Genomic DNA, 26,503 nt, shown 5'->3' on the forward strand with positions numbered 1-26,503 from the left:
GGAAAAAAGGCATTTCACGGCACTGAAACACATGAACACACACATACAAACCTCCTTCAAGGTATTGGTCCACCTAGCATCACATTGCTAATAAACATCTGTCCCTGACTCCTCATAGGCTCACTGTCCAATTGGCTCCCTTTCTGATTGGTTGTTGGTTGTGTTTCAGGGAGGGGAGGTCAGCGACGGCTCAGAGCTTATTGGACCGGCTGAACCCTTCTTGGACTTCCTGGCTGACAGCCTATCAGACTGCGGCTCTGAAGGTAGGGTGGGACCTGAGGAGTATTCATTACAGTTTCATCCCAGTTTAACCTCATATTTGAGGGAAAAGGACACCTACCCTCGTATCACTCATTGTTGGTGTCTGTGTGCTTCTCTCCCCAGTTCAGAGGGATCTCGGTGGAGCAGATGATTTGACCATTACCAGTCAGTCTGAATATGGAGGTAAAAACTATTTTGTGTGTGTTTCTACATACGTTGTCTATCTGTGTCTACCCTCCTGTATTTGTGTGTTGTCTGTACTGATGTCTATCTATGTGTCCCCTCCCCAGGTCCGTCCAGTGACAGTGACCTGACCTCCCTGGCCATAGACATAGACTCTTTGGCCGAGCTGGACGATGGCATGGCCTCAGGCCGTAGCTCGCCCAACCAGCCACTGGGAGGCTCCAGCACCATCACAAGTACCCACAGCAGCCCCTCTCTGCCCCCCCTGTATGACTACCAGCAGCACCGCCATCAGCAGCACACCTCGAATCCAGCCCCCTGCTCCCCAGCCCCCGAGGTCAGCCGAACCAGCAGGACAGCGCTGTTCCCCTCCAGTCTGAGGAGAGGTAATGCTAAGGAAACCAAGAGAGACTACCTGGACAGGGCTAGTGAACACATCCGATTGGCCGTGCAGAAGGAAGCGGAGCAGGACTACCAATCAGCGTTCTCCTACTACAGGAGCGGGGTGGATTTGCTTCTGCAAGGGGTGCAAGGTAAGGTACCCTGGAGGGAAACACTAGGCACTTTGTTGAGGAGACAATATGTTTGTGTGTTTGTTGTGCTGTGTTAATGGGTTCTGTTGAGAGGAAGTGATGGCCAGCCATTTGTCACTAATGACTGTTATTAACTCAACACCCCTTAAAACGTCAATTACAGCTCTTAGTCCAGACACACACTGCTACACTACTCAATACCTCTCACACTCTCTCGTTTTCTCTCTCCCTTTCTTTCTCGTCTTCGCTCGTACTCATACAAACCAAACGAGTTCTGCCCGTTTAGGGGGAAATGGTGTATTGGTGCAAATGCGGCACGTGATTTTTTAAATTAAAATGTAATCTTTTCTTTAATTAGGCAAGTCAGTTAAGAACAAATTCTTGTTTTCAATGACGGCCTAGGAACAGTGGGTAACTGCCTTGTTCAGGGGCAGAACGACAGATTTTTACCTTGTCAGCTTGGGGATTCAATTTTGCAACATTTCGGTTACAACGCTCTAACCACTAGGCTACCTGCCGCTCCAATTTGATTGATTGGCTTTGCAATCTGAATTGGCTGGTTCTAAGTGTTTGTGTCTTACATAATTCTCCTTCCCTCCATTTCCCCCTCTCCTCTCCCTCCAGGCGAGCCCAGCCCTACGAGGCGGGAGGCTGTGAAGAGAAGGACGGCTGAGTATCTGATGCGTGCTGAGCAGATATCCAATCAGCATCTGAGAAACAGCATGGGTCAAGGGTCAACACAGACCGTGGTCAGTGGCTACAAACAATCTCATTTGCTCACTGATGCACCCGTATACTCATTATTGTAAAAGACAACATTTCTTCTCAATAACTTTCCTGGCTTTGTATAAGGTTATATAAAAATCAATCTTATGTCCATCTATCTCAGGCCATGGGGGCGCAATGCTCTACTGCCACCTGCAGAGGGGGTCAGCAGAGTCCAGCCGAGGAGCTCAGGGCCTACATGGTGCTGGGGGTCATCGATAAGGTCAGTCTGGGGGAAGGATGGGTTGAAGGGCAGTCATATAGACTGTTTGTTTTAGGTTGGTGCAGATGGAAGGGAAGCCACTTTGACTATAGAGAAGCATCCTGTGGGCAGTTATCATCGGTTGGAAGTGGTTTCCTCATTTCCTTTCCTGGATCTAAGTATAAAGACTACTGTGTTACCCTGTTTTCACCTATCCATGTCTTTTTTTAAATCGGCGAGGATCAAGGAAAGGAGACGAGGAAAGGAAACCAGTGTGTGTGTCGGGGTGCCACAAGGTCAGTTTAGGTTACTGGTCCTCTCAAACAGCTGCTGGCAAAGTGACTCCAGCACTGGAGCATGAAATGACTTGGCAGGCAGAGCGGACATCGCACAACACAGAATCAATGGAGCTCAGCACAGGCCAGAGCCACAGCACTATACACAACCAAACACATATCAAATGGACACAGTGTAGCACACGTTAGTGAGGCCCTACACACAACTAAAACCATACAATGTTTGCACACAACTCAGCAACACAACTAAACTCCTGCGGGTATTTGCTCCCTTATTCTGTGCATATAAAAATGGCGGCCAAAGAAAGACAACAACATTGTTTTTTTCACCTAATGGACAATGACATCCACAGCTCTTCTCCTTCTCCTCCCTCCTTCTCTCACTTTTAATTGGGGATAGGGGGACAGATGGAGAGAGCTCCTCACCCCTGCGCCTCCTCTCCTCTCCCCCGTCCCTGATGTTGGTGTGTTAATTATATTAGCGTCCTGGCTAGCACTTTCACTCTGTTTACTCACAACTCCATTCATATCCATTTAGCCTGCACCTGTTTGGGCCCAGCCAGGGTCACAGAGAATAAAACACACACACACACACCCCGCCACATATGCTCCAGCTCTCCCCTGAGAGAGGGAGCAGGAGAGAAATGGAGATGTCAGAGAGAGGAGGAGAAGTGAAGGAGAAAATAAATGAAGATGTCAGGGAAGCGAGAGGAAGGGGGGGTGCAGGGAGGTGAAACAGACATGATTTAAGAGGGGGGGTGCAGGGAGGTGAAACAGACATGATTTAAGAGGGGGGGTGCAGGGAGGTGAAACAGACATGATTTAAGAGGGGGGGGGGTGCAGGGAGGTGAAACAGACATGATTTAAGAGGGGGGGGTGCAGGGGGTGAAACAGACATGATTTAAGAGGGGGGTGCAGGGAGGTGAAACAGACATGATTTAAGAGGGGGAGGGGGGTGCAGGGAGGTGAAACAGACATGATTTAAGAGGGGGGTGCAGGGAGGTGAAACAGACATGATTTAAGAGGGGGGGGGAGGTGAAACAGACATGATTTAAGAGGAGGTGGGAAAACAGACATGATTTAAGAGGGGGGGGTGCAGGGAGGTGAAACAGACATGATTTAAGAGGGGGTGCAGGGAGGTGAAACAGACATGATTTAAGAGGGGGGTGCAGGGAGGTGAAACAGACATGATTTAAGAGGGGGGCAGGGGGGTGAAACAGACATGATTTAAGAGGGGGGTGCAGGGAGGTGAAACAGATGATTTAAGAGGGGGGGGTGCAGGGAGGACATGATTTAACAGACATGATTTAAGAGGGGGGTGCAGGGAGGTGAAACAGACATGATTTAAGAGGGGGTGCAGGGAGGTGAAACAGACATGATTTAAGAGGGGGGGGTGCAGGGAGGTGAAACAGACATGATTTAAGAGGGGGGGGTGCAGGGAGGTGAAACAGACATGATTTAAGAGAATGGTCTTTCCCCTCAGGTTCTTCTGGGAGGTGAAACAGACATGATTTTGAAGTAAGGGGTGAATTAGTAGTCAGGGAGGTGAAACAGACATGATTTAAGAGGGGGGTGTGGTGTGGTGAAACAGACATGATTTAAGAGGGGGGGCAGGGAGGTGAAACAGACATGATTTAAGAGGGGGGGCAGGGATGAGATGGAGGGATACTGTAATGTTATTTCTGGATTTGAATGTTGTCTTTCCCCTCAGGTTCTTCTGGTTATGGATAAGAGAACCCAGGAGACCTTTATTTTGAAAGTAAGTCTATGTGGTGAATTAGTAGTCCTACTAGTGTGTGTGTCAGTCCCTAGTATTCAGGCTGGCTGTGTGTGTGTGTGTGAAAGCCACCATGTGCCCTGAGTGTAACGGTGTGTATGTGAGAGTCACCATGTGCCCTGAGTGTAACGGTGTGTATGTGAGAGTCACCATGTGCCCTGAGTGTAACGGTGTGTATGTGAGAGTCACCATGTGCCCTGAGTGTAACGGTGTGTATGTGAGAGTCACCATGTGCCCTGAGTGTAACGGTGTGTATGTGAGAGTCACCATGTGCCCTGAGTGTGACGGTGTGTATGTGAGAGTCACCATGTGCCCTGAGTGTGACGGTGTGTATGTGAGAGTCACCATGTGCCCTGAGTGTGACGGTGTGTATGTGAGAGTCACCATGTGCCCTGAGTGTGACTGTGTGTATGTGAGAGTCACCATGTGCCCTGAGTGTGACGGTGAGAGTCACCATGTGCCCTGAGTGTGACGGTGTGTATGTGAGAGTCACCATGTGCCCTGAGTGTGACGGTGTGTATGTGAGAGTCACCATGTGCCCTGAGTGTAACGGTGTGTATGTGAGAGTCACCATGTGCCCTGAGTGTAACGGTGTGTATGTGAGAGTCACCATGTGCCCTGAGTGTGACGGTGTGTATGTGAGAGTCATCATGTGCCCTGAGTGTGACGGTGTGTATGTGAGAGTCCCCATGTGCCCTGAGTGTGACGGTGTGTATGTGAGAGTCACCATGTGCCCTGAGTGTAACGGTGTGTATGTGAGAGTCACCATGTGCCCTGAGTGTAACGGTGTGTATGTGAGAGTCACCATGTGCCCTGAGTGTAACGGTGTGTATGTGAGAGTCACCATGTGCCCTGAGTGTAACGGTGTGTATGTGAGAGTCACCATGTGCCCTGAGTGTAACGGTGTGTATGTGAGAGTCACCATGTGCCCTGAGTGTGACGGTGTGTATGTGAGAGTCACCATGTGCCCTGAGTGTGACGGTGTGTATGTGAGAGTCACCATGTGCCCTGAGTGTAACGGTGTGTATGTGAGAGTCACCATGTGCCCTGAGTGTGACGGTGTGTATGTGAGAGTCACCATGTGCCCTGAGTGTGACGGTGTGTATGTGAGAGTCACCATGTGCCCTGAGTGTAACGGTGTGTATGTGAGAGTCACCATGTGCCCTGAGTGTAACGGTGTGTATGTGAGTCACCATGTGCCCTGAGTGTAATGGTGTGTATGTGAGAGTCACCATGTGCCCTGAGTGTGACGGTGTGTATGTGAGAGTCACCATGTGCCCTGAGTGTAACGGTGTGTATGTGAGAGTCACCATGTGCCCTGAGTGTGACGGTGTGTATGTGAGAGTCACCATGTGCCCAACGATGTGTATGTGAGAGTCACCATGTGCCCTGAGTGTGACGGTGTGTATGTGAGAGTCACCATGTGCCCTGAGTGTGACGGTGTGTATGTGAGAGTCACCATGTGCCCTGAGTGTGACGGTGTGTATGTGAGAGTCACCATGTGCCCTGAGTGTGACGGTGTGTATGTGAGAGTCACCATGTGCCCTGAGTGTGACGGTGTGTATGTGAGAGTCACCATGTGACCTGAGTGTAACGGTGTGTATGTGAGAGTCACCATGTGACCTGAGTGTAACGGTGTGTATGTGAGAGTCACCATGTGCCCTGAGTGTGACCTGTGTAATTGATTCTAATGGCCGTGTCCCTGTCAGCTCTCCTGCTCTGGGGCGAGACGTGTGCCAGATGCCATCGAACAGCACGCCATAGGCACAGACGACACACACACACACACACACACACACACTCTCACTCATTCCTGCACTGAAGTCTAGAATAACTCAGATGTACTGTATATGTCTTAATGAATACAGACACAGGGAGTTGGGTTGGCAGGGCAATGTTTGCACAACCTCAATGCAATGTTTCTCCTTCATCCCTCCTCATGGCTCCCTCCCTCCCTCAGGGCTTGAGGAAGAGCAGTGACTGTGGGAGACCCAAGCGGACCATCATGCCTCACTCTGTGCCCCACATGGTGCGGCTGAGGAAGTTCATTGTCTCAGAGGACACTGTGTTTCTTCTGCTACATTACGCTGAGGGTATGATACACATTTCTTTAGTCTCCCTCACTCTCTCCATCTTTCTTATCTCTTCTCTCCTTTATCTCCCTTCACTCACTCCCTGCCTGCCTGCCTGCCTACCCTTGTTGTAGACAGATGTTTGATAGAGTTGGGTGTATGTCACAGGTCATTATTCTGAATACCAGGTGGTGCTGCGCTTCATTAGCTATGCTAACACCTGGGCATCCTTATTTTCCACTCACCAACGTGTGTGTGCGTGTGTGAAAGAGACAGACACTGATAGCAGTTAGAGTAACTGCTATCTTCACACTTGTATAACTTGTGAAAAGACAAATTGATTTCTTATTTTTTTTGTTACGCACCTATTGATTTACCATCATTTAGAAAATGAATGCGTTTTTCATATGGAGTTCAAATATTTGATTGGCTAGCGCAATATTTGATTTGGAAAAGTAGATATGATGATATGATGCTTCAAATGGTAGATACAATCCAAGTCTAAGAAAAGCACAGCTGAAACTAGTGCATTACAGTATAGCGAATCTGTCCCACATGGGAAGAGCAGACAAACAGCCAGCAAAGTAGTTGAGAGCAGACAGAGGGAGGCAGTGACCTGAGTGACATTCTCCAGTCCAACATGTGGTTGTTTTTCCTCCTAAGTGATCGTGCTGCCCTACTATCATTATCACCGCCCGCAGCATACACCCTATTCAGTCTCATCATACACAACAGATGCTGTCCTACAATCACTCACACCACAGCTGGGTTAGAGTGAGTGTGTGCGTGTGTGTTTGGGGAGGAGTGTGTGCTCTTCTCTGCCTGCCAAGGACAGTTTCTAAATGTTATCATGACCCTTGAGGTAATTGAGTCCCCAAAACAATTAAACTGTTTTCACCATATATGTAGTTTTTTCCTTCTATTTACCTTTTGCACAACCCACCTTCTTACTTTGATCATTAAACAAGTTACAATTCTCTGCCATCTCTTTGTCTCCTCTCTCCCTCTCCTCTGTCCAGGTGGGAAGCTATGGTCTCACATTGGGAAGTTCCTGCGTAACTCCAGCCCGGAGGACAGCTTCGACATTCCCTTCATTCAGAAAAGCCACACCACGGCAGTCCACTCTGTCCAACATGCTGCTCCCAAGCTGGGCTTGGACTCTGGCAGCTCTGGGACTGGGCCTGGATGTGTGCTCCAGAGGCAAGGGGAGTCTTCTCTTGTCCTCCCCCAGAAGAGTGCTCTGCCTCTTGGGCTGGCTGACCGCCTTAGGCCCCAGTTGGACTCTGGAGCGACCTCTGAGTTAGAGGAGTGCACCGACAGTTATCTGAATCTCTGTAATGAGTACGAGCAAGAAAAGGTAGAACCAGAAGCTCTAGGAGAGGTGGAGGAGGAGGGAGAGGTGTGTGTGTCGAGAGGACAGGAAGCATCGTCGCTGGATGTCACCGTCACCACGACAACCACTTCCTCCAGGACTCGCTCACTGCTTAGCAACGACAGCCTCTGCTCTCCAATCAGCGCCCAGGAGCTGCGTTTCTTTACTGAGACGGCCGTGGATCACAACAACGGGCGTTGCCAGGACATCGGGCAGAACCACGGCGAGGTGTTCAGCCCCTTGCTCTCCCCCGCTGTTCCCCTCTCGTTGGACCAGTCCAAACGCATCCCCATGGAGTTCTTCCGCATCGATAGTAAGGACAGTGCTAGCGAGGTGACGTGGTGTCCTGACTCAGCCGAGCTGAGGCCCAAATCAGACCCTTCCAAGCCACTCCCCTTCCTGGCCACCTCTGACCTGGGCTCTGAAGTCACAGACCTGTCGGACTTAGTGGAGGAGGTGAAAGGTCATGGAGGTGGGTCTGACCGGTGGGGTCTGGATGGTAGTGACCAGGGCTCTAATGAGTCGGTACCAGTCATCTCCTTTAAAGAGGCAGTGGTGGAGGACGAGGGTCGACCCCCTGACCTCCTGGTCAACCTGCCTGGGGTCATTGGTGGGGAGGGATTGGTGGGGGTAACTGGGGAAGTGGAGGCCTTACAGGAGGAGCTGGTGTCCTCAGGGGTGTGTCTGGCCCAGGAGGCCAAAGCCTCCCCTAAGTTGATCCAGCCGGACGTCCTGCAGCTCCACCATGAGCTTGAGGAGGGGGAGGAGCTGGCTGTGGGGCGGGCCCTTCCCTCGATGAACAAACGCATCACCTCTTCCTCTCCCTGCGCCTCCCTGTGGGACGACTGTGGCCTGGCCTTCGGAAAAGATACCAAAATGGCTTCCGGAGCTTCCGTACTCCCGAATAAGGACTTCCTCCCTGCCAGCGCTGTGTCTATAGGCCCGCTCTCTTCCTCCAACACAGACATTCCATTCGCTGACTCACTTAGCTCACTTCCTGAAAGATTAGAAGCCATTTTGAACCCACAGGTACACTCTGACAGTTTGGTTCTTAACCCAGACGGGACGATAGCTGGCTCCAACCGCGGTCAGGATGGGACAGGGGCCAGCTCTGGGGCAGAGAGTGCACTAGGCGTTGAGTCCCAGTTCCAGGCCAGTAAGGCTGGTGTGTTTGGTGTGGAGGACATGGTAGAGTCAGATAAGGATGTGTCTCGGCTGTTTGCAGAGCTTGACCAGTTGTCTGCTGTAGCGTCCCAGGCCAGGATTCCAGAGGAGTTTGTGAGGTGCTGGGCGGTGGACATGGTCTCTGCCTTGGACTCACTCCATCAGGAGGGCATCGTCTGTAAGGACCTCAACCCCAACAACATCCTCATCAACAGCAAAGGTCAGAGGTCACACAGCTCTACTGAAGCAACAGGGCTTTGTGATGGGTGTTTGTATATAGCCCATCATACGTGTTGTGTAGACCCAGTTATATGCGTTAGGAGAAATATGCAGGCCTCAATCTAATTTCCTCTTGTCGACTAGGAGAGGTTATGAAACAAAGTACTAAGACTTTCACAATTTTCATAATCTTTCACTTTTCCTTCAAAGCTTAAACTACTAAAGTTCTGCCAGATATATTCATATAGATAGGACACGCCACTCATACGCCTATCTGTCTGATACCAGTGGTTTGGAAACTCCCTCCAAAGCATTATCTTTGTTTTACACCGACCCAAGCTTGAATCTCTCTCCTTCCCTTTCTAGTCCCATCATCTCGCTGTACCTTGTTATGGACCCTTGTCTAATTATCTGAGTGGCTGTTTTGGTCTCCCTGTGTTCCCCTCTGTGTGTAATTATTGTTCTGAAGTGCTATCAACAGCCTAGTAGTAGTGTAGTGCATCAGTCTGGTTAACTCCGGCTGATGCCATCGGCTAGCTAATGGCAACATTAGTCCTAATGATACTGGTAGCCGTTAGCAGCTAAACAGGAGTAATCACTGGGGCCGTGTGCTGCTGGAATAGCTCTGTTAGAGAGAGAGAGAGAGAGAGAGAGAGAGAGAGAGAGAGAGAGAGAGAGAGAGAGAGAGAGAGAGAGAGAGAAGAGAGAGAGAGAAAGAGAGTGTGAAGTGTTCTAGAGGTCAGCTGAGTGGACTGTTGTGAGAGAGAGAGAGAGAGAGAGAGAGAGAGAGAGACAGAGAGAGAGAGAGAGAGGAGTCAGGAGAGTGAGGTAAAGAGGTGTGTAAGTGTTCTAGAGGTCAGCTGAGTGGACTGTTTGTGTGCAGAGAGAGCGAGGGAGTCAGGGTGACACAAACACTGTTTTTGGAAGTTGGAGACGTGTGTGTGTGTGTGTGTGTGTGTACGTGTTGAGATAAGTTGGAAAGGGTTCTTTTTTGGGTTTGTTGACATGACTCATTTCTCTCTCTCGCTCCTTCGTTCCTAGGCCATGTTGAGCTGACGTATTTCTGCAGCTGGAGTGACGTGGAAGACTCCTACGACAGGGAGGCCATCACCAACATGTACAGTGCACCAGGTGAGAGACACACACACACCGCCTCAGTGGACACGTCATAAAACCACGGAAATGGTTCCAATGGTTTTTTTCGGCCGTTCATTTTTCACATTGTGAATTTTACGAAAAATACATTTGTGCGTTTGGTGTAGGCTTGCCGTGACGTTTTGATAGCCGTGTAATTCTCCCGGACAAGGTGACTGTCATCAATATATTGGTCTCAATTTACTCACAAAAATGTGCTATGCTAATTATTGATTGAAGTGATCTTGTCCGAGAGAGATTTGCGCACTGGTCAAAACGTCACGCCAGGATAAGCCTACAAACACAGACCTTGTATGAAGTAGTTCTGAAATCACAGAGGCAAAAAAAACTATTGTAACCATTTCGGGGTTTATGACTCAATTGTTCAAAAATGTGTGTGTGTGTGTGTGTGTGTGTGTGTGTGTGTGTGTGTGTGTGTGTGTGTGTGTGTGTGTGTGTGTGTGTGTGTGTGTGTGTGTGTGTGTGTGTGTGTGTGTGTGTGTGCGTGTGTGTGTGCGTGTGTGTGTGTTTCCAGAGCAGAAGGCCTCAGTAGGTTAGTAGTGAGGCTGTGTAGAGGTTCATGTTATGCAGACACAACTAGGCCACTCTCCCTCCCATCTCCCAAAAAGGCCTCATTCATACAGGAGCAAGACCACGTAAACAGTTCACTATGTATGTGGGGCCTCGGGAAAGTGGGTTTAAATGGCAGTAGAGCCAATTCATTCATACGTGTAGATCTACAGATAACACACTAGAGGACATCGTTTTGGTGTGCATGCCTTGAGAGTTCTCATTCAGTGATTTCTTCATTTTTTAAAATTTAACCTCTAGGCAAGTCAGTTAAGAACAAATTCAAATTTACAATGAAGGCCTACCAGGGAACAGTGGGATGTTCAGGAGCAGAACAACAGATGTTTACCTTGTCAGCTCGGGGATTCGATCCAGCAGCCTTTCGGTTACTGGCCCAATACTCTAACCACTAGGCTACCTGCCGCCTCATAACATGAACAAGTTTTAAACCAACACGTTTCCCAGAGAATTCAACCTAATCACAGATGCACAGAAGGCCAAACTCTTCTGTGAGTATTGATGACACACGCTTACTGTCTTCTATAGTTTTGACATATTTTAAACAGATTAAAATGGACTGAAAAAAATGTATAGATTTAGGAACTGAATGTAGTTCCTGGGGTGTCCTGTAGAGGGTAGTGTGGCGCCAGCCTGTGTTGGCGTGGTGAGACTGACCTCTCCTGTGGCCTGAGCATGCCTGTGGAAGCCCTGGCATGCTGTTTAAAGGCTGACTAAACACACTGCTGTTACACACAAGACTCTACCGCACCTTGTGTGTGCGTGCGTACGTACGTGCAACACTGATGGCGCATGACGCTGTACTGGAACACCAGACGGCGTGCGACACATATAGTTAAGATACTGTGTGTGTCGCTTTGGATTAAAGCAAAAATGACCGATGTATATACTTTTATATACTTAAGTTCTCTCTCCCACCCTCTCCTCCCAATCCTTCTTGACCAAACCAAATGTATGACAGAGTGCAATAAGTATGAAAGCAAAGCTCCATCTCTCTCCACTCATGTTATATTCCAGAAGCCCCAGACAGACAGACAGGCGGGCGGGCAGGCGGGCAGACAGGCAGTCCAGAGCAGCAGAACACTGTCCGTGTTAAGGCATTATATTGGAGATAGGAACTCGACACCGAGGAACACTGAGTATACCAAAAATTAAGAACACCTTTCAAATATTGAGTTGTCCCCCCTTTGCCCTCAGAACAGCCTCAATTCGTCAGGGCATTTACCCTACTAGGTGTCAAGCCTTCCACAGGGATGCTGGCCCATGTTGACTTCAATGCTTCCCACAGTTGTGTCAAGTTGGCTGGATGTCTTTTGGGTGGTGGACCATTCTTGGTACACACAGGAAACTGTTGAGCGTGAAAAACCCAGCAGCGTTGCAGTTCTTGACACTAACCGGTGCACCTGGCACCTACTACCATACCCCGTTTTTGTCTTGCACTTTCCTGCTCTGAATGGCACACATACATACACAATTCATGTGTCAATTGTCTCAAGGCTTCAAAATCCTTCTTCAGTCTATCTTCTCTCCTTCATCTACACTGAGTGAAGTGGATATAACAGCTGACATCAATAAGGGATCATAGCTTTCACCTGGTCAGTCTATGGAAAGAGAAATGTTTTGTATGCTCAGTGTATGTGAAATGATCAAGCCCCAGAGGTCAACCAGAGAGGCACTAAGGACAGAGGAATAAGCAGGCAGAGGTTAGGGAGTGTGTAGGTCAGCTGTTCGCTGTCCTACTGTAATTTGTGAAAGATATTGGATTATTTTAAAAGGGTATGGGGACTACCGATTAGCTTCTGCGGAGATGGACTTGTAGGTCCATAATAGGTGTATCTCAGATCTGTGTATCTCGTTTATGTGTGTCGGTGGTTACTTCCGCATCTGGTTGAGCACTGTTCATTGGGCAGCATGTGGTAGGTGTATTAGCCATGAGGATCCAGCAGAGGGATTCATGCCATGTCTGTGAGTGTCTGTCTGACTTCTCTATCTCTGCTTTATAGCCTTCACTCTCACTCATTTGCTCTCTCTCTCTAAGTCTCACTTTAACTCATACTTTTCACTCTTTCAATCTCACGCTCTTTTTCCATTCTGTCTTTCATTCTATCTACCTCAATGTCATTCTGTAATCCCCCCCTCCCACAGATGTACTTACTCCACCCCCTTATGTATTGCTGTTTACCCAGACAGGGTCAGTCCCAGCTATGGTTCATTCCTGATGACAGATTTATGATTGTTTGCCAGAGAGCTTGCAGGGTGCCTGCTGTGACAGGGCGCTGTGTGTGTTTGTGTCAAGAGGGAGAGAGAGAGAGAGACAACATGTTTTCAACACACTCACACCCAAAAACATAGGAGGGGACTGGGAAAGTATTTATTTTATTTTGATCTATTAGTTGTTTATTATCTCTAACTGAGATTAGAACTGATTCTGTAAACACCAGAGTGCTTTTCTGTTATTTAACAAATCACCCAAAATAATATTTTTTCTTTTACATCCCTCCTCCCCATCAAACTAACAGCATGTTATTTAGTGACAATGGTGTTGATAATAATATGCGCATTGTCACTTAATGTCCGATTCACTTAGATAGGCCTTAGATTCCCCTTCTCCCTATTGTATTCAACACCACAGTAAGTACATATGTGGTTAACGTCAACTGCTTCTACCTGAAGCGTGAGAAGCTCCAGACTCTCCGGTCCTCCTCTCTTCACTTCCTCCTACATCACTTCCCCTTCGAACAATGGCAGTCGGTTGGTTTTGGGGAAGTGGAGAAGAGAGAGGAGAAGAGAGAATGTTCCTCCTGGCCCTAAGAGATGAGAGGAGAGAGTGCTTTTCTTAAATGACTGACCGAGGAAGAGGGAACTCCTTTGCTGTAGAGAAAAGGGAAGTTGTGTTCCGATTCTGCTGTTAGACGTCACACCTGGGCTGAGAACACTGTGTGGCTCCACTCACTGTCTCTTAGCTGGCTTGGCTTTCCCTTGACTTCACTCTTTTTGTAAAGATTAGCAGAGGCTCCCATCCCTTTAGATGAAATAAGAAATGTATTATAGTCATGTAAAACGGAGGCTTACTGTACGAGTGGGTTTTGTTAGTGACCCACTCTTTCCTCTCTCTCTCTTCCTGCCTTGCTCTGACAGAGCGGTAAGTGTAGCCAGCTCCGCTGTCTTCTCCCTGCAGCTCCTCAGACATTAATCCATTGTGATGACAATTGACCTTGCTGTGAGACGTGTGTGTCCAGTATCCTCCCCCCAAGCTCATACCCACGCAGGTATCACTAGTCTGTTCAATGACGATCTCTTCTCCTTGGCTGTCAAAACGGTGGTCATGGGGAGCCCTGAAGACTGGTTGCTCAGTTGTGTGTGTGTGTGTGTGTGTGTGTGTGTGTGTGTGTGTGTGAGAGTGCGTGTGAGCGAGTGCTGGCTGGATGTTCCTTTAAGGGCGGCCAGAGCGAGGAGTATCATAGCCCGAACTGGGGCTCTCTAACCTTGGCTGAAAGGGAACCCCCTGGAGCCTCCTGGAGGAGAGGGAGCTTTGTCTCTCCTCCTCCCCAGCTGAGGAGCCTGGTCGCTGGGCACACACGCTCTGACTCCTGGGCCCCGGCCCCAGGGTTACCAGGCCCCCCTCTGGAGAGAGACACAAGGGGCCATCTGGTGCCCAGTGGAACACACGCACGCACAAACACACAGACAAGACCACTGACACACACATACACCACACACAAATGGCACATGCACCAGTGGCCCCCCCAGCCGACCTGCCTGTCACTCCGGCTGTGTGTCCCTGCTCCCCTAACCTCCTCTGTGGGAGAGAGAGCCAGGGGCCTGGAGAGCCCAGGGAGGAAGAGATGGAACAAGAGGGAGAGGGGGTGGGGGGGGGGAGAGGGAGGTGGTGTTAGAGGAAGGACGCACGGCCAACACAACGTTCACCTTGACAGGGTCTTACAGTGTAGGGGGAACATTGAGGTTTGTCTTCAGTAGTAGAACAGAAAGACTAATCGAACAAGAGAGATACAGTATGGAGGTGGGAATTTAATGTTTGTGGATATTGGTTTTGCAATTCCAGAAGACCTGTCTGGAAAATAGCATTGAATTGAAAACAATAGAAGATAGGGACGACAGACCAGTGAGGTTTAATACAAGGCAGCTGGAACTATCAGACAGGACGACAGACCAGTGAGGTTTAATACAAGGCAGCTGGAACTATCAGACAGGACGACAGACCAGTGATGTTTAATACAAGGCAGCTGGAACTATCAGACAGGACAACAGACCAGTGATGTTTAATACAAGGCAGCTGGAACTATCAGACAGGACGACAGACCAGTGAGGTTTAATACAAGGCAGCTGGAACTATCAGACAGGACGACAGACCAGTGAGGTTTAATACAAGGCAGCTGGAACTATCAGACAGGACGACAGACCAGTGATGTTTAATACAAGGCAGCTGGAACTATCAGACAGGACAACAGACCAGTGAGGTTTAATACAAGGCAGCTGGAACTATCAGACAGGACGACAGACCAGTGATGTTTAATACAAGGCAGCTGGAACTAACAGACAGGACGACAGACCAGTGAGGTTTAATACAAGGCAGCTGGAACTATCAGACAGGACAACAGACCAGTGATGTTTAATACAAGGCAGCTGGAACTATCAGACAGGACGACAGACCAGTGAGGTTTAATACAAGGCAGCTGGAACTATCAGACAGGACGACAGACCAGTGAGGTTTAATACAAGGCAGCTGGAACTATCAGACAGGACGACAGACCAGTGAGGTTTAATACAAGGCAGCTGGAACTATCAGACAGGTCAACAGACCAGTGATGTTTAATACAAGGCAGCTGGAACTATCAGACAGGACGACAGACCAGTGAGGTTTAATACAAGGCAGCTGGAACTATCAGACAGGACAACAGACCAGTGAGGTTTAATACAAGGCAGCTGGAACTATCAGACAGGACGACAGACCAGTGATGTTTAATACAAGGCAGCTGGAACTAACAGACAGGACGACAGACCCGTGATGTTTTATACAAGGCAGCTGGAACTATCAGACAGGACAACAGACCAGTGATGTTTAATACAAGGCAGCTGGAACTATCAGACAGGACGACAGACCAGTGAGGTTTAATACAAGGCAGCTGGAACTATCAGACAGGACGACAGACCAGTGATGTTTAATACAAGGCAGCTGGAACTATCAGACCACAGACCAGTGATGTTTAATACAAGGCAGCTGGAACTAACAGACAGGACGACAGACCAGTGATGTTTAATACAAGGCAGCTGGAACTAACAGACAGGACGACAGACCAGTGATGTTTAATACAAGGCAGCTGGAACTAACAGACAGGACGACAGACCAGTGATGTTTAATACAAGGCAGCTGGAACTAACAGACAGGACGACAGACCAGTGAGGTTTAATACAAGGCAGCTGGAACTATCAGACAGGACAACAGACCAGTGATGTTTAATACAAGGCAGCTGGAACTAACATGAGGATGAAATGGAGGGCAGGAGGGAAATGTTGAAGGCTTTAAGTGGAAGTGTATTATCATGTATTGTGTCTCTGGACTGGAGAAGTGTGTGTATTTCTGAAGGAGTGTCTGTGGTTGGTACCGTGTGTGTGTGTGTGTGTGTGTGTGTGTGTGTGTGTGTGTGTGTGTGTGTGTGTGTGTGTGTGTGTGTGTGTGTGTGTGTGTGTGTGTGTGTGTGTGTGTGTGTGTGTGTGTGTGTGTGTGTGTGTGTGTGTGTGTGTGTGTGTGTGTGTGTGTGTGTGTGTGTGTGTGTGTGTGTGTGTGGGTGTGTGTGTGTGTGAGGGTGTGTGTGTGTGTTTCTGAGGGTGTGTGTGTGTGTTTCTGAGGGTGTGTGTGTGTGTGTGTGCGCTTTTCAATTTTTTTTGTGTGTGAGGTCAGGTCATGCAGATGGTGTGAAGTTGCAGCACAGACGGTTTCCTCAATTTGACTGCTTTTTTATTATGCAAATCACCCCTTTACGAGACACACACACATACACATTTGGCTCCTCACTGGTTTGTGTGTGTGTAATATGTTAATTAAATAAAATATTAAGTCGTTGTCATTTCATAGTGTTATTATGTGGTATTCTAATTTTGGGATAGTGAATTTAAAGGAATTGCGCTAATCACAAGTCAGACCTGATGTTTTGTCAGCTACATGTCATATTATCGCTTCTCTCTCCTTTGTTGTAGAGGTGGGCGGTATCAGCGAGGAGACGGCAGCGTGTGATTGGTGGAGTTTGGGAGCCATCTTGTTTGAGCTGCTCATAGGCAAGGTAAGAGGACAAATGGCATCAGTGTGGCTGTGTGTTAGATGGATGCCTGTGTATGTGCGGGGGCAGTGAAGACATCTGTGTGGTGGTATATGTTGGCTCTCGCTGGCCATTGCTCTCGCTGTGCCAGGGTGGACATGTGACTATCTCTGTCAGGTGTGTGTGGAAGGTGTTTTGTGGTGTCTGTGTGTAGGTGCATCTTGGCTCTTCCCTCCTCTCCCTGGCTGGCTAGCTGTGCCAGGGTGGATGTGGGTGTGTGTGTGTATACATACATATATGCCTGTGTGTATCTGTTGTTTGTGTGTTTGGAGGTGTCTGTGTGTAGTTGCGTCTTGGCTCCCGTCTCCCCCCCTGGTTCTCGCTGGTGCCAGGGGCAGCGGTGTGACTTTCTCCCCCAGCCTGGGCTCCATCTGCTGGGGCAGGGGGTCACCTCTCTCTGGGCCCTCTCCTGGCTCTCTGTCCCTGGATCAGGGCTGGGATGGAAGAGCGAGCCAGCTCTCAGGACTCCTTGGGCTGAGCTGACTGACCTTAGATCAGTAAAGAGGTGGGAGAGCAGAGCAGATCTCTTGGTGATGTGTACTGCTGTGGCTGTTCCTGGGTCAGGGATAGATGAGGACTGGTGGGGAGGGAGATATCACTGTCTTCGAGAACACAGACACACTCGTGACAGGTCCAGAACACTCCTCAAACTTTTAATTGTCCTTACATTTGAATAAATCCTAACTGACTGCCAGTGGCGTAGTTTCATCTGAACGATCTTTAGTTCCCATCACTAGATGAAACAGATGAAACGGACAGCCAGGTTGTAAGTTTGTTTTAACATTGTGAATACATTTACTGGCAGAACTTCAACAAACCCACAGATTTCTCTTTTGAGGATTTTAGTTGAGGTATATTACACACACACACACACACACACACACACACACACACACACACACACACACACACACACACACACACACACACACACACACACACACACACACACACACACACACACACACACACACACACACACACACACACACACACACACACTAACACACACACACACACTAACACACACACACTAACACACACACACACACACACACACACACACACACACACACACACACACACACACACACACACACACACACACACACAGGCGCTCTTGATCCTTGCGCACACACACACAGGCGCTCTTGATCCTTGCGCACACACACACACACACACACACAGGAGCTCTTGATCCTTGCAGGATAAGATTTTGCCCAGGGCGATCTTGACTGTTGCTGGGATCTGAGCCATATCTCCTGCAGCATGTGTTGGAAAAAGCAACCGATCTAACTGATGAACTAACAGGGGTTTTCCATGCTGATCTCACATAAGCACACACACACACACACACACAAACAACTGTATAAAGGGAAGCACACATACAAATATTTTGTACTGAAAAATATATATAAATAACAGTCAACGGTGTTACAGTTCATATAAGGATATCAGTCCTTTGAAATAAATAAATTAGGCCCTAATCTATGGATTTCCCTTGACTGGGAATATAGATATGCATCTGTTGGTAACAGATACCTTTAAAAAAAATATTAAGGTAGGGGCTTAGATCAGAAAACAACTCAGCCATTTGCCTAATGCTGCGCCACGCGTCTCCTTCACATAGAGTTTTTTTTATTGTGACCTGTGGAACATAGTCTCACTCCACTTCAATGGTTGTGCGAAGTTGCTGGATATAGGCGGGAACTGGAACACGCTGTAGTACACATCAATCCAGAGCATCCCGAACATGCTCAATGGGTGACATGTCTGGTGAATATGCAGGCCATGGAAGAACTGGGACATTTTTCAGTTTCCAGGAATTGTGTACAGATCCTTGCGACATGGAGACGTGCATTATCAAGCTAAAACATGAGGTGATGGTGGAGGATGAATGGCACGACAATGGGCCTCAGGATCTCGTCACGGTATCTCTGTGCATTCAAACTGCCATCAATAAAATGCAATTGTGTTCATTGTCCGTAGCTTATGCCTGCCCATATCATAGTGCTCCATGAGGGCAGTGGGGTTATGTTCACATCAGCAAACAGCTCGCCCACATGACGCCATACACTGACGGGTCTGTGGTTGTGAGGCCGGTTGGACGTACTGCCAAATTCTCTTATTAAATTATCTGTCAACAGCTCTGGTGGACATTCCTGCAGTCATCATGCCAATTGTGCGCCCCCTCAACTTCAGACATCTGTGGCATTGTGTTGTGTGACACAATTGCACATTTTAGAGTGGCCTTTTATTTTACCCAGCACAAGGTACACCTGTGTAATGATCATGCTGTTTAATCAGTTTATTGATATGCCACACCTGTCAGGTGGATGGATTATGCTCACTAACAGGGATGTTAACAAATGTGTGCAATTTGTGCACAACATTTGAGAAATAAGCTTTGTGCTCATGGAACATTTCTGGTCTCTTTTATTTCAGTACATAAAACATGGGAAGAACACTTGTTGTGGTCATAGTTTTGTTCAGTGTATTTACTTGGCTTGTGTTTTTCAACATTTGGGCTGCGCTGGGTTTTTAAGTAAAATCTCAAGGGCTTGTTGTAACACAGTAATTACGACTACCTGTGGTGTAGGTGCACACACACCCAATTACATTACCACCTGCCTGACTCTGTTTCCCTTTGTAATGCATGTTTATAGTGACTTCAACAGAATAACTGTCTGTCTGAGTTCCCCCTTCCATCTCTTCCACTAACCTCTCCCAATGTGAAAAACAACCTTTTCCATTAGGTCACAAGGAAGAGCAACAGCCCAGTGAAATCACACTGATATTATCTCTGCTATGATCAGTATTATTTCAGGTGTTTTCTCCCTCTCTCTTGTCTTCTGTTTATCCAGTCAGCTTTTCTCCTGTAGTGGCCTCCGCAGGCTGGGGGTCTGTCTCTGTCTGCCTCTGTGGCAGCTTCACACAGACAGTAGCCGAAACATGAACAGCTTTTGTAGTGACGGAAACAGATAAATAAACTGTGGTTTGTCTGATGTGTATCTGAGACCGTGGAGGTTGATCCAGGCTGGATAATATTTCACCGTCTGAATGACACCGAGCTAGAATAATATGATCCGACCAGGTGTCAAATAAATGCACGTAATTGTGTGCGCATGTTTTTGATGTGCATAATGTGCGTTTATCTTCCTCCCCAGTCTCTGCTGCAGTGCCACCCAGCTGGTATCAGTCGCCACACGGCCCTCAACGTCCCTGAGTTTGTATCTGAGGAGGCCATGTCGCTACTGGTGGAGGTCAGTACTCTTCTGTTCTATAATACACATTGTGGCTCCTCCTCCTGTTGACTACTCATCTCTTCTATTCTCCTCTGTACTGATGAGTACTTCATGTACTAAAGTAAACACAGACCTCTCGCACTGTGTATAAATACATCCTATATTTAACGTAGCTCGCACTAGGCTAAAGTTCCCTTGCTAATTCCTCATTCCGATGTTTAATATAAACTGGGTAGCATTCATACTGCTCCTGTCGATCTATCTAATACAGCGTGTGTGATGCGTTATAATAAAAAGTCACAATTGGTACCCCGTAATTGAGAAGACACCATCCAATGACAGTCAGACTGACATTTTGATTGGCTCATGCCCGGGTTTAATAAGGGATTTCTATGGAATGTCCTATGGTGTGATGATAGGCATGGAGAACAGCCATTACACACATTTTAAAACTGTTGTCTTTATGTCACAAATACATTATCTAATGAATGCATAGATGCTATAATGAGTGAGCTGATGAAGACATGGCAGATGTGCGATTTCCCACCAATGGGAGCGGAAAATATTTGTATCTCGTATTGTTCTGGCAATTCTCCCTTAGAAACTTCATTGGGAGGAAGGATGTCTGTAATGCTTTTATGAAATGCGTATGATTTTTTTTTGAAAATCATGATGACAGTGGCAATTTTAGGCCCCTTTCAGACCTATATATGCCCTCTGTAAGACCTTATGATCTGTGTCATTATACTCCAAGATGTTGTCTGTATCATGTACGGTTCACGGATCATAGGGTCTTACAGGAGGTATGTTTCGGTCTGAAAAGGGCCTAAAATGGCTACTTTCATCATTAGAAGAAAAAATATATGTATATACACTGCTCAAAAAAATAAAGGGAACACTTAAACAACAATGTAACTCCAAGTCAATCACACTTCTGTGAAGTCAAACTCTCCACTTAGGAAGCAACACTGATTGACAATAAATTTCACATGCTGTTGTGCAAATGGAATAGACAACAGGTGGAAATTATAGGCAATTAGCAAGACACCCCCAATAAAGGAGTGGTTCGCAGGTGGTGACCACAGACCACTTCTCAGTTCCTATGCTTCCTGGCTGATGTTTTGGTCACTTGAATGCTGGCGGTGCTTTCACTCTAGTGGTAGCATGAGTGAAAGCTATGAGTCTATAACCCACACAAGTGGCTCAGGTAGTGCAGCTCATCCAGGATGGCACATCAATGCGAGCTGTGGCAGGAAGGTTTGCTGTGTCTGTCAGTGTAGTATCCAGAGCATGGAGGCGCTACCAGGAGACAGGCCAGTACATCAGGAGACGTGGAGGAGGCTGTAGGAGGGCAACAACCCAGCAGCAGGACCGCTACCTCTGCCTTTGTGTAAGGAGGAGCAGGAGGAGCACTGCCAGAGCCCTGCAAAATGACCTCCAGCAGGCCACAAAAGTGTATGTGTCTGCTCAAACGGTCAGAAACAGACTCCATGAGGGTGGTATGAGGGCCTGACGTCCACAAGTGGGGGTTGTGCTTACAGTCCAACACCGTGCAGGACGTTTGGCATTTACCAGAGAACACCAAGATTGGAAAATTCGCCACTGGCCCCCTGTGCTCTTCACAGATGAAAGCAGGTTCACACTGAGCACGTGACAGACGTGACAGAGTCTGGAGACGCCGTGGAGAACATTCTGCTGCCTGCAACATTTTCCAGCATGACCGGTTTGGCGGTGGGTCAGTCATGGTGTGGGGTGGCATTTCTTTGGGGGGGGGTGCACAGTCCTCCATGTGCTCGCCAGAGGTAGCCTGACTGCCATTAGGTACCGAGATGAGATCCTCAGACCCCTTGTGAGACCATATGCTGGTGCGGTTGGCCCTGGGTTCCCTGGGTCATACAGGCACGTTGAGGCTACACACACTACTGAGCCTCATTTTGACTTGTTTTAAGGACAACACATCAAAGGTGGATCAGCCTGTAGTGTGGTTTTCCACTTTCATTTTGAGTGTGACTCCAAATCCAGACCTCCATGGGTTGATAACTTTGATTTCCATGGATCATTTTTGTGTGATTTTGTTGTCAGCACATTCAGCTATGTAAAGAAAAAAGTATTTAAAAATAATATTTCATTCATTCAGATCTAGGATGTTATTTTAGTGTTCCCTTTATTTTTTGAGCAGTGTATATACACACACACGCACAAATGTAAAAAGCATGTCAAACAAGTTTCTATGTGAGTTTTTCCAGAACAATCTTAAGATGCCCCAAAAAAATTCTGTTCATGCTGGCGTGGAATCACCCAGATGTGTATTATGTGTGCATGTTATATGACCTGTTTTAGATCAGGAAAGCTCTCTTCACTGATTTTCACTTTGCTTAGTTTGCTATGCAATCAGTGAGATATCAGCGAAATAGTTTGTCCTCCACTGTTTGAGTGTTAATAGCGTTTTTTATTTTGTGGGTGTAGCTTCTCCAGTTCAACCCCATAGAGAGGCTGGGGGCGGGAGTGGCAGGAGCAGAGGACATCAAATCACATCCCTTCTTTGGCCGAGTGGACTGGCCCAAATAAGCCCAGTGCATTGTGGGACGGTGGAGGCCAGAAATGAATGCTGTGGGCGGTTCGAGCTGCTGACAGGGTGGGCACAAACACACAGACACAGACACAGAGACCCAGACGTGGCCAGTGTCAACAAATGAACTCTTGTTGGGGAGTTGGACATATCGTCTACACACCTACCTTGTACATGTTACTCTCACTGACGTTCTCTTTATCTTCACGTTGAGCAGCTTAGACTGTTGAGACATGATGCATGTGGTGCAATAAACTAACTAGTCCTTTTATGGAAGGGTGGTTCACAAAGTCAATTAAACTTTTTCTTATTTCAACAAGACAACCAACGGTCTTCTGACATTTCACAGTCCATATACATTCCCCTGTATTAATAGGTTGCGTACTGTTTTCTCCGACCTAAAATTGTAGATGCCCTCCTCTTGGCCGCAGAGCCAAAATGTTGCTGTTTCAAAGCTTAATATCCTGCAATTCTACACTTTGCCTTGGGGTGGACTGAAAATGTTACTGTTTTAAAGCTAATATCCTGCAGTTCTACACTTAGCTTTGGGGTGGACTGAAAATGTTACTGTTTTAAAGCTAATATCCTGCAGTTCTACACTTAGCTTTGGGGCGGACTGAAAATGTTACTGTTTTAAAGCTAATATCCTGCAGTTCTACACTTGCCTTGGGGCGGACTGAAAATGTTACTGTTTTAAAGCTAATATCCTGCAGTTCTACACTTTTACTACAATTCTACACATAATTAAACACATTTTGCTGTGGGGCGGTGAGAACATTTTTTTGACTTTTAAAGCTAGTTTCCTGCAATTCTACACATTTTTTCATAGCATAAGAACACGGCATAAGCCATTTGAGTGACTCAAACATAACATCTATGGGGCCCCATGTTGTTTTTTGACTTTTAAATTCTCATGTACTGTCTAGTTTTTGTTTTGGTGGTGGTTAGTTCTCAAAGATGATATTATTTTAAAACATATAGCTCTTAGCTTTTCTACCTACTTTTATATCTGGTTTTAGTCGTTTCCGTTTACACTGAAAACATTTTATCCTGAAAGTTATTTGAATTTTTGCATATAAAAAAAACTACATATTTTTGTGTGTTGACAACGATTGGCCACTGCTAAATTAATATAGGGGAAACACTGGCATTGTACTCGGGAGATGCATTGTATAACAGTTGCCATGGTTGAACAATGGTTGAATGAAGGGTGAATATTGGTTGGATTATGGTTGAGTAATGTTTTGTAGGGTTGTCTGAATGGTATAGTCGAAGGTGCGTGTTTTTTTTTACCCAGAGAAACCCACTGTACTGTACATCAGTGTTTTTCTGTGCATTTGATAATATATTATATATCATATTTAATGAAAAGACAACTATTATAGATTCAATAATTGATGTTCATGCATTGATCTCGTCATGTCCATTGTCATGTAGCCTAAAACTCCCCATCTGTGTGTTGTCAAGGTAATTTGTAATGTCATTTATATTCATCTGTTTCACACCCAATCCTAATTCTCATTGGTGTCCACTTCTACTCTGACCAATACCTACTACTTTCAATCACTCACTTCTTCTACACTATTTCTTTCCCAATGAATGTAGAGCTCCCATCGGATGACCTGACAGACTCCGCCTATTACAAGTCCCACTGTATGCTGCCTACCTTGTTAAAATGGCAGAACACTGTCATCCCCAATGTAACTCCTGCGCATCACATACTGCCTCCTGTGCATCCCATCGCATACTGCCTGTAACTAACCACAGATCTAGGATCAGCTTACACTAACCTAATATAACCATAAACTACTCAGAGGAAAAAACGATTATAGACCAGTACTTGGGGACACCTTGATGATTTGAAAATCCCTATTCAAACCTGATTGATTCCTCTATTTTGTTCTGGCTCTCTGGTTAATTGATTGACTAACGACATGGCATGGACCTAGCAGTTAGCCGTACACTTAGTTACTATCCATGTCCTACATTCTCTGAGATGCCAAACACTACCAGTGAGAGATGTATGTGTGCCTGCAATAGTTGGTTTTCTATGTTTCTTACTGTGTCTAGCTATTCTCACTTACACATGTTTTATGTATTAGTCTGTCCTCTCTGGAATACAACTTAATAAACACACATCTGGATCATCTATCAGTGGTGGGATCTGCTTCTTAGGCCTGTATGTGTGGATTTCACTGGGTGTGTGTTTTGTAGTGGACAAGTGGTTTTAGTCAGTGGGTTATCATCTGCCATTTGTACTCAGTTCATGGTGGATCTGCCGGGTGTGTGTTTCTGGGGAGACAGTCCCTCTCTCTGATCAGTAGGAGTGATGACACTCCTAAAGAGCTGCTGTCAGTCCTGCTGAGTATCACCCTGACCCTGATAGAAGCCAACACACACCCACACACACACATACACACAAGTAAGGAGTTTTTAGCATTGCCAGTGTATCAGGTTCAGTGACTCTAGTTCCTGGCTGTGCCTTAGTAAGAACTGCTTATGGGCTGATTGGCTGGTTAATATCAAGACCTGACTCATTAGTTACACACAGGGTGAGAGGTTCACTCCATCGCACTGACCACTACGTGTGTGTGTGTGTGTGTGTGTGTGTGTGTGTGTGTGTGTGTGTGTGTGTGTGTGTGTGTGTGTGTGTGTGTGTGTGTGTGTGTGTGTGTGTGTGTGTGTGTGTGTGTGTGTGTGTGTGTGTGTGTGTGTGTGTGTGTGTGAGACTGTAAAGGAATTATCCACTGCTCACAAAAGTCTCAGACTATAGGCCCTTTTCCAGTTGGGACACAATCCACCAAGTGTATCAAGCCTTTCCAGGTTTGATGTCTACAAAGGAGGGAAATGATGTTCCTTACAGTGCTACATGTCTCACCTTATGGACCTTATTGCTATCCTATGGTGTTTTCATGTTGTACAGCATAGTTTGTTGAACTGTCCTGCCCTTGGAACATTCTAGAATCCTCTCAAAGCCGCCTTGCCCTGGGAACAATGGCCCCTCACACACAAAGGACCCTGATGCCAGTGTGCGTGTGTGCGTGCCACAGGGAAGGACTCATCTAGTCAGGGGCTAGATTAAGAGGACATGCCAAGGTCCTCCCATGATGCAACAGAATGCTATCAGCTCAAGCCTCATAGCGGAGCGCCACCAAGACCTGCAGGGAGGAGATCAACCTCTGATCCCCAGCAACTTACTGTTCCACTCATCCCTCTCTTCCTCTCTCTCTTTGTCTTTCTCTCCCTCTATCCATCTCTCGCTCACTATCTGGCATCCACTGTTCTTCTGTCCTACACCCTGGCATCCTCTCCTTTTTGTATGTAACTCCCTTCTGGTGTCCTCTCTCTCTCTCTCTCTCTCCCATACACGCATGCAGCCAATTGGCTTGCCCTCTGCGTCATACGGCTGGTGGTCAGGTTTTGTTTTTGTCTTTGGTGGTTTGACTTTCCTCCACAAAGCACAGGAGGACTCCAAATAGCCCAGGGTGGGACACACAGCTGAAGAGTTCTGCCGCTTACCATCCCCGGGCATCTTCTCCAGCTTCTGTCAGAGCCATGATGTTATAATGAAGAGACGCAAAGCTTTTAGTAATAATAATACAAAAATGAATTTATTTAACTTGTGTAGCGCTATTCATTATTATTCAGAAGAATCTCAAAGCATGTTAAAAGCAGCCAGACAACACACCTGTCTTTCTGACAGACACCTCCTCCGTAGGTACTGGTGCTCCATTGATGAACATTTGGTGATGCCACAGCTGCTGAAAAGTGCACACAAAGTACCCCCA

The 26,503-nt window shown here is 47.1% G+C and overlaps 1 protein-coding gene across 1 annotated transcript in view; it reads left to right on the plus strand.

The window, feature by feature from the left end:
• rps6kc1 (ribosomal protein S6 kinase polypeptide 1) overlaps positions 1-24,864 on the plus strand; it is a gene marked incomplete at its 5' end in the record, with an annotated part of 25,703 nt that extends 839 nt beyond the window's left edge. The window contains 12 exon segments of the mRNA XM_046298621.1: positions 170-263; positions 385-444; positions 552-977; positions 1,602-1,726; positions 1,867-1,965; positions 3,952-3,999; positions 5,978-6,110; positions 7,109-8,845; positions 9,886-9,975; positions 16,783-16,865; positions 20,069-20,164; positions 22,613-24,864. Of these exon segments, the coding sequence (XP_046154577.1) occupies positions 170-263; positions 385-444; positions 552-977; positions 1,602-1,726; positions 1,867-1,965; positions 3,952-3,999; positions 5,978-6,110; positions 7,109-8,845; positions 9,886-9,975; positions 16,783-16,865; positions 20,069-20,164; positions 22,613-22,714 (3,093 nt within the window).
• Positions 24,865-26,503: the final 1,639 nt, after the last annotated feature.

The sequence above is a fragment of the Oncorhynchus gorbuscha genome, linkage group LG14 (assembly GCF_021184085.1).
Source record: "Oncorhynchus gorbuscha isolate QuinsamMale2020 ecotype Even-year linkage group LG14, OgorEven_v1.0, whole genome shotgun sequence".
In the NCBI taxonomy this organism is placed as follows: Eukaryota; Metazoa; Chordata; class Actinopteri; order Salmoniformes; family Salmonidae; genus Oncorhynchus; species Oncorhynchus gorbuscha.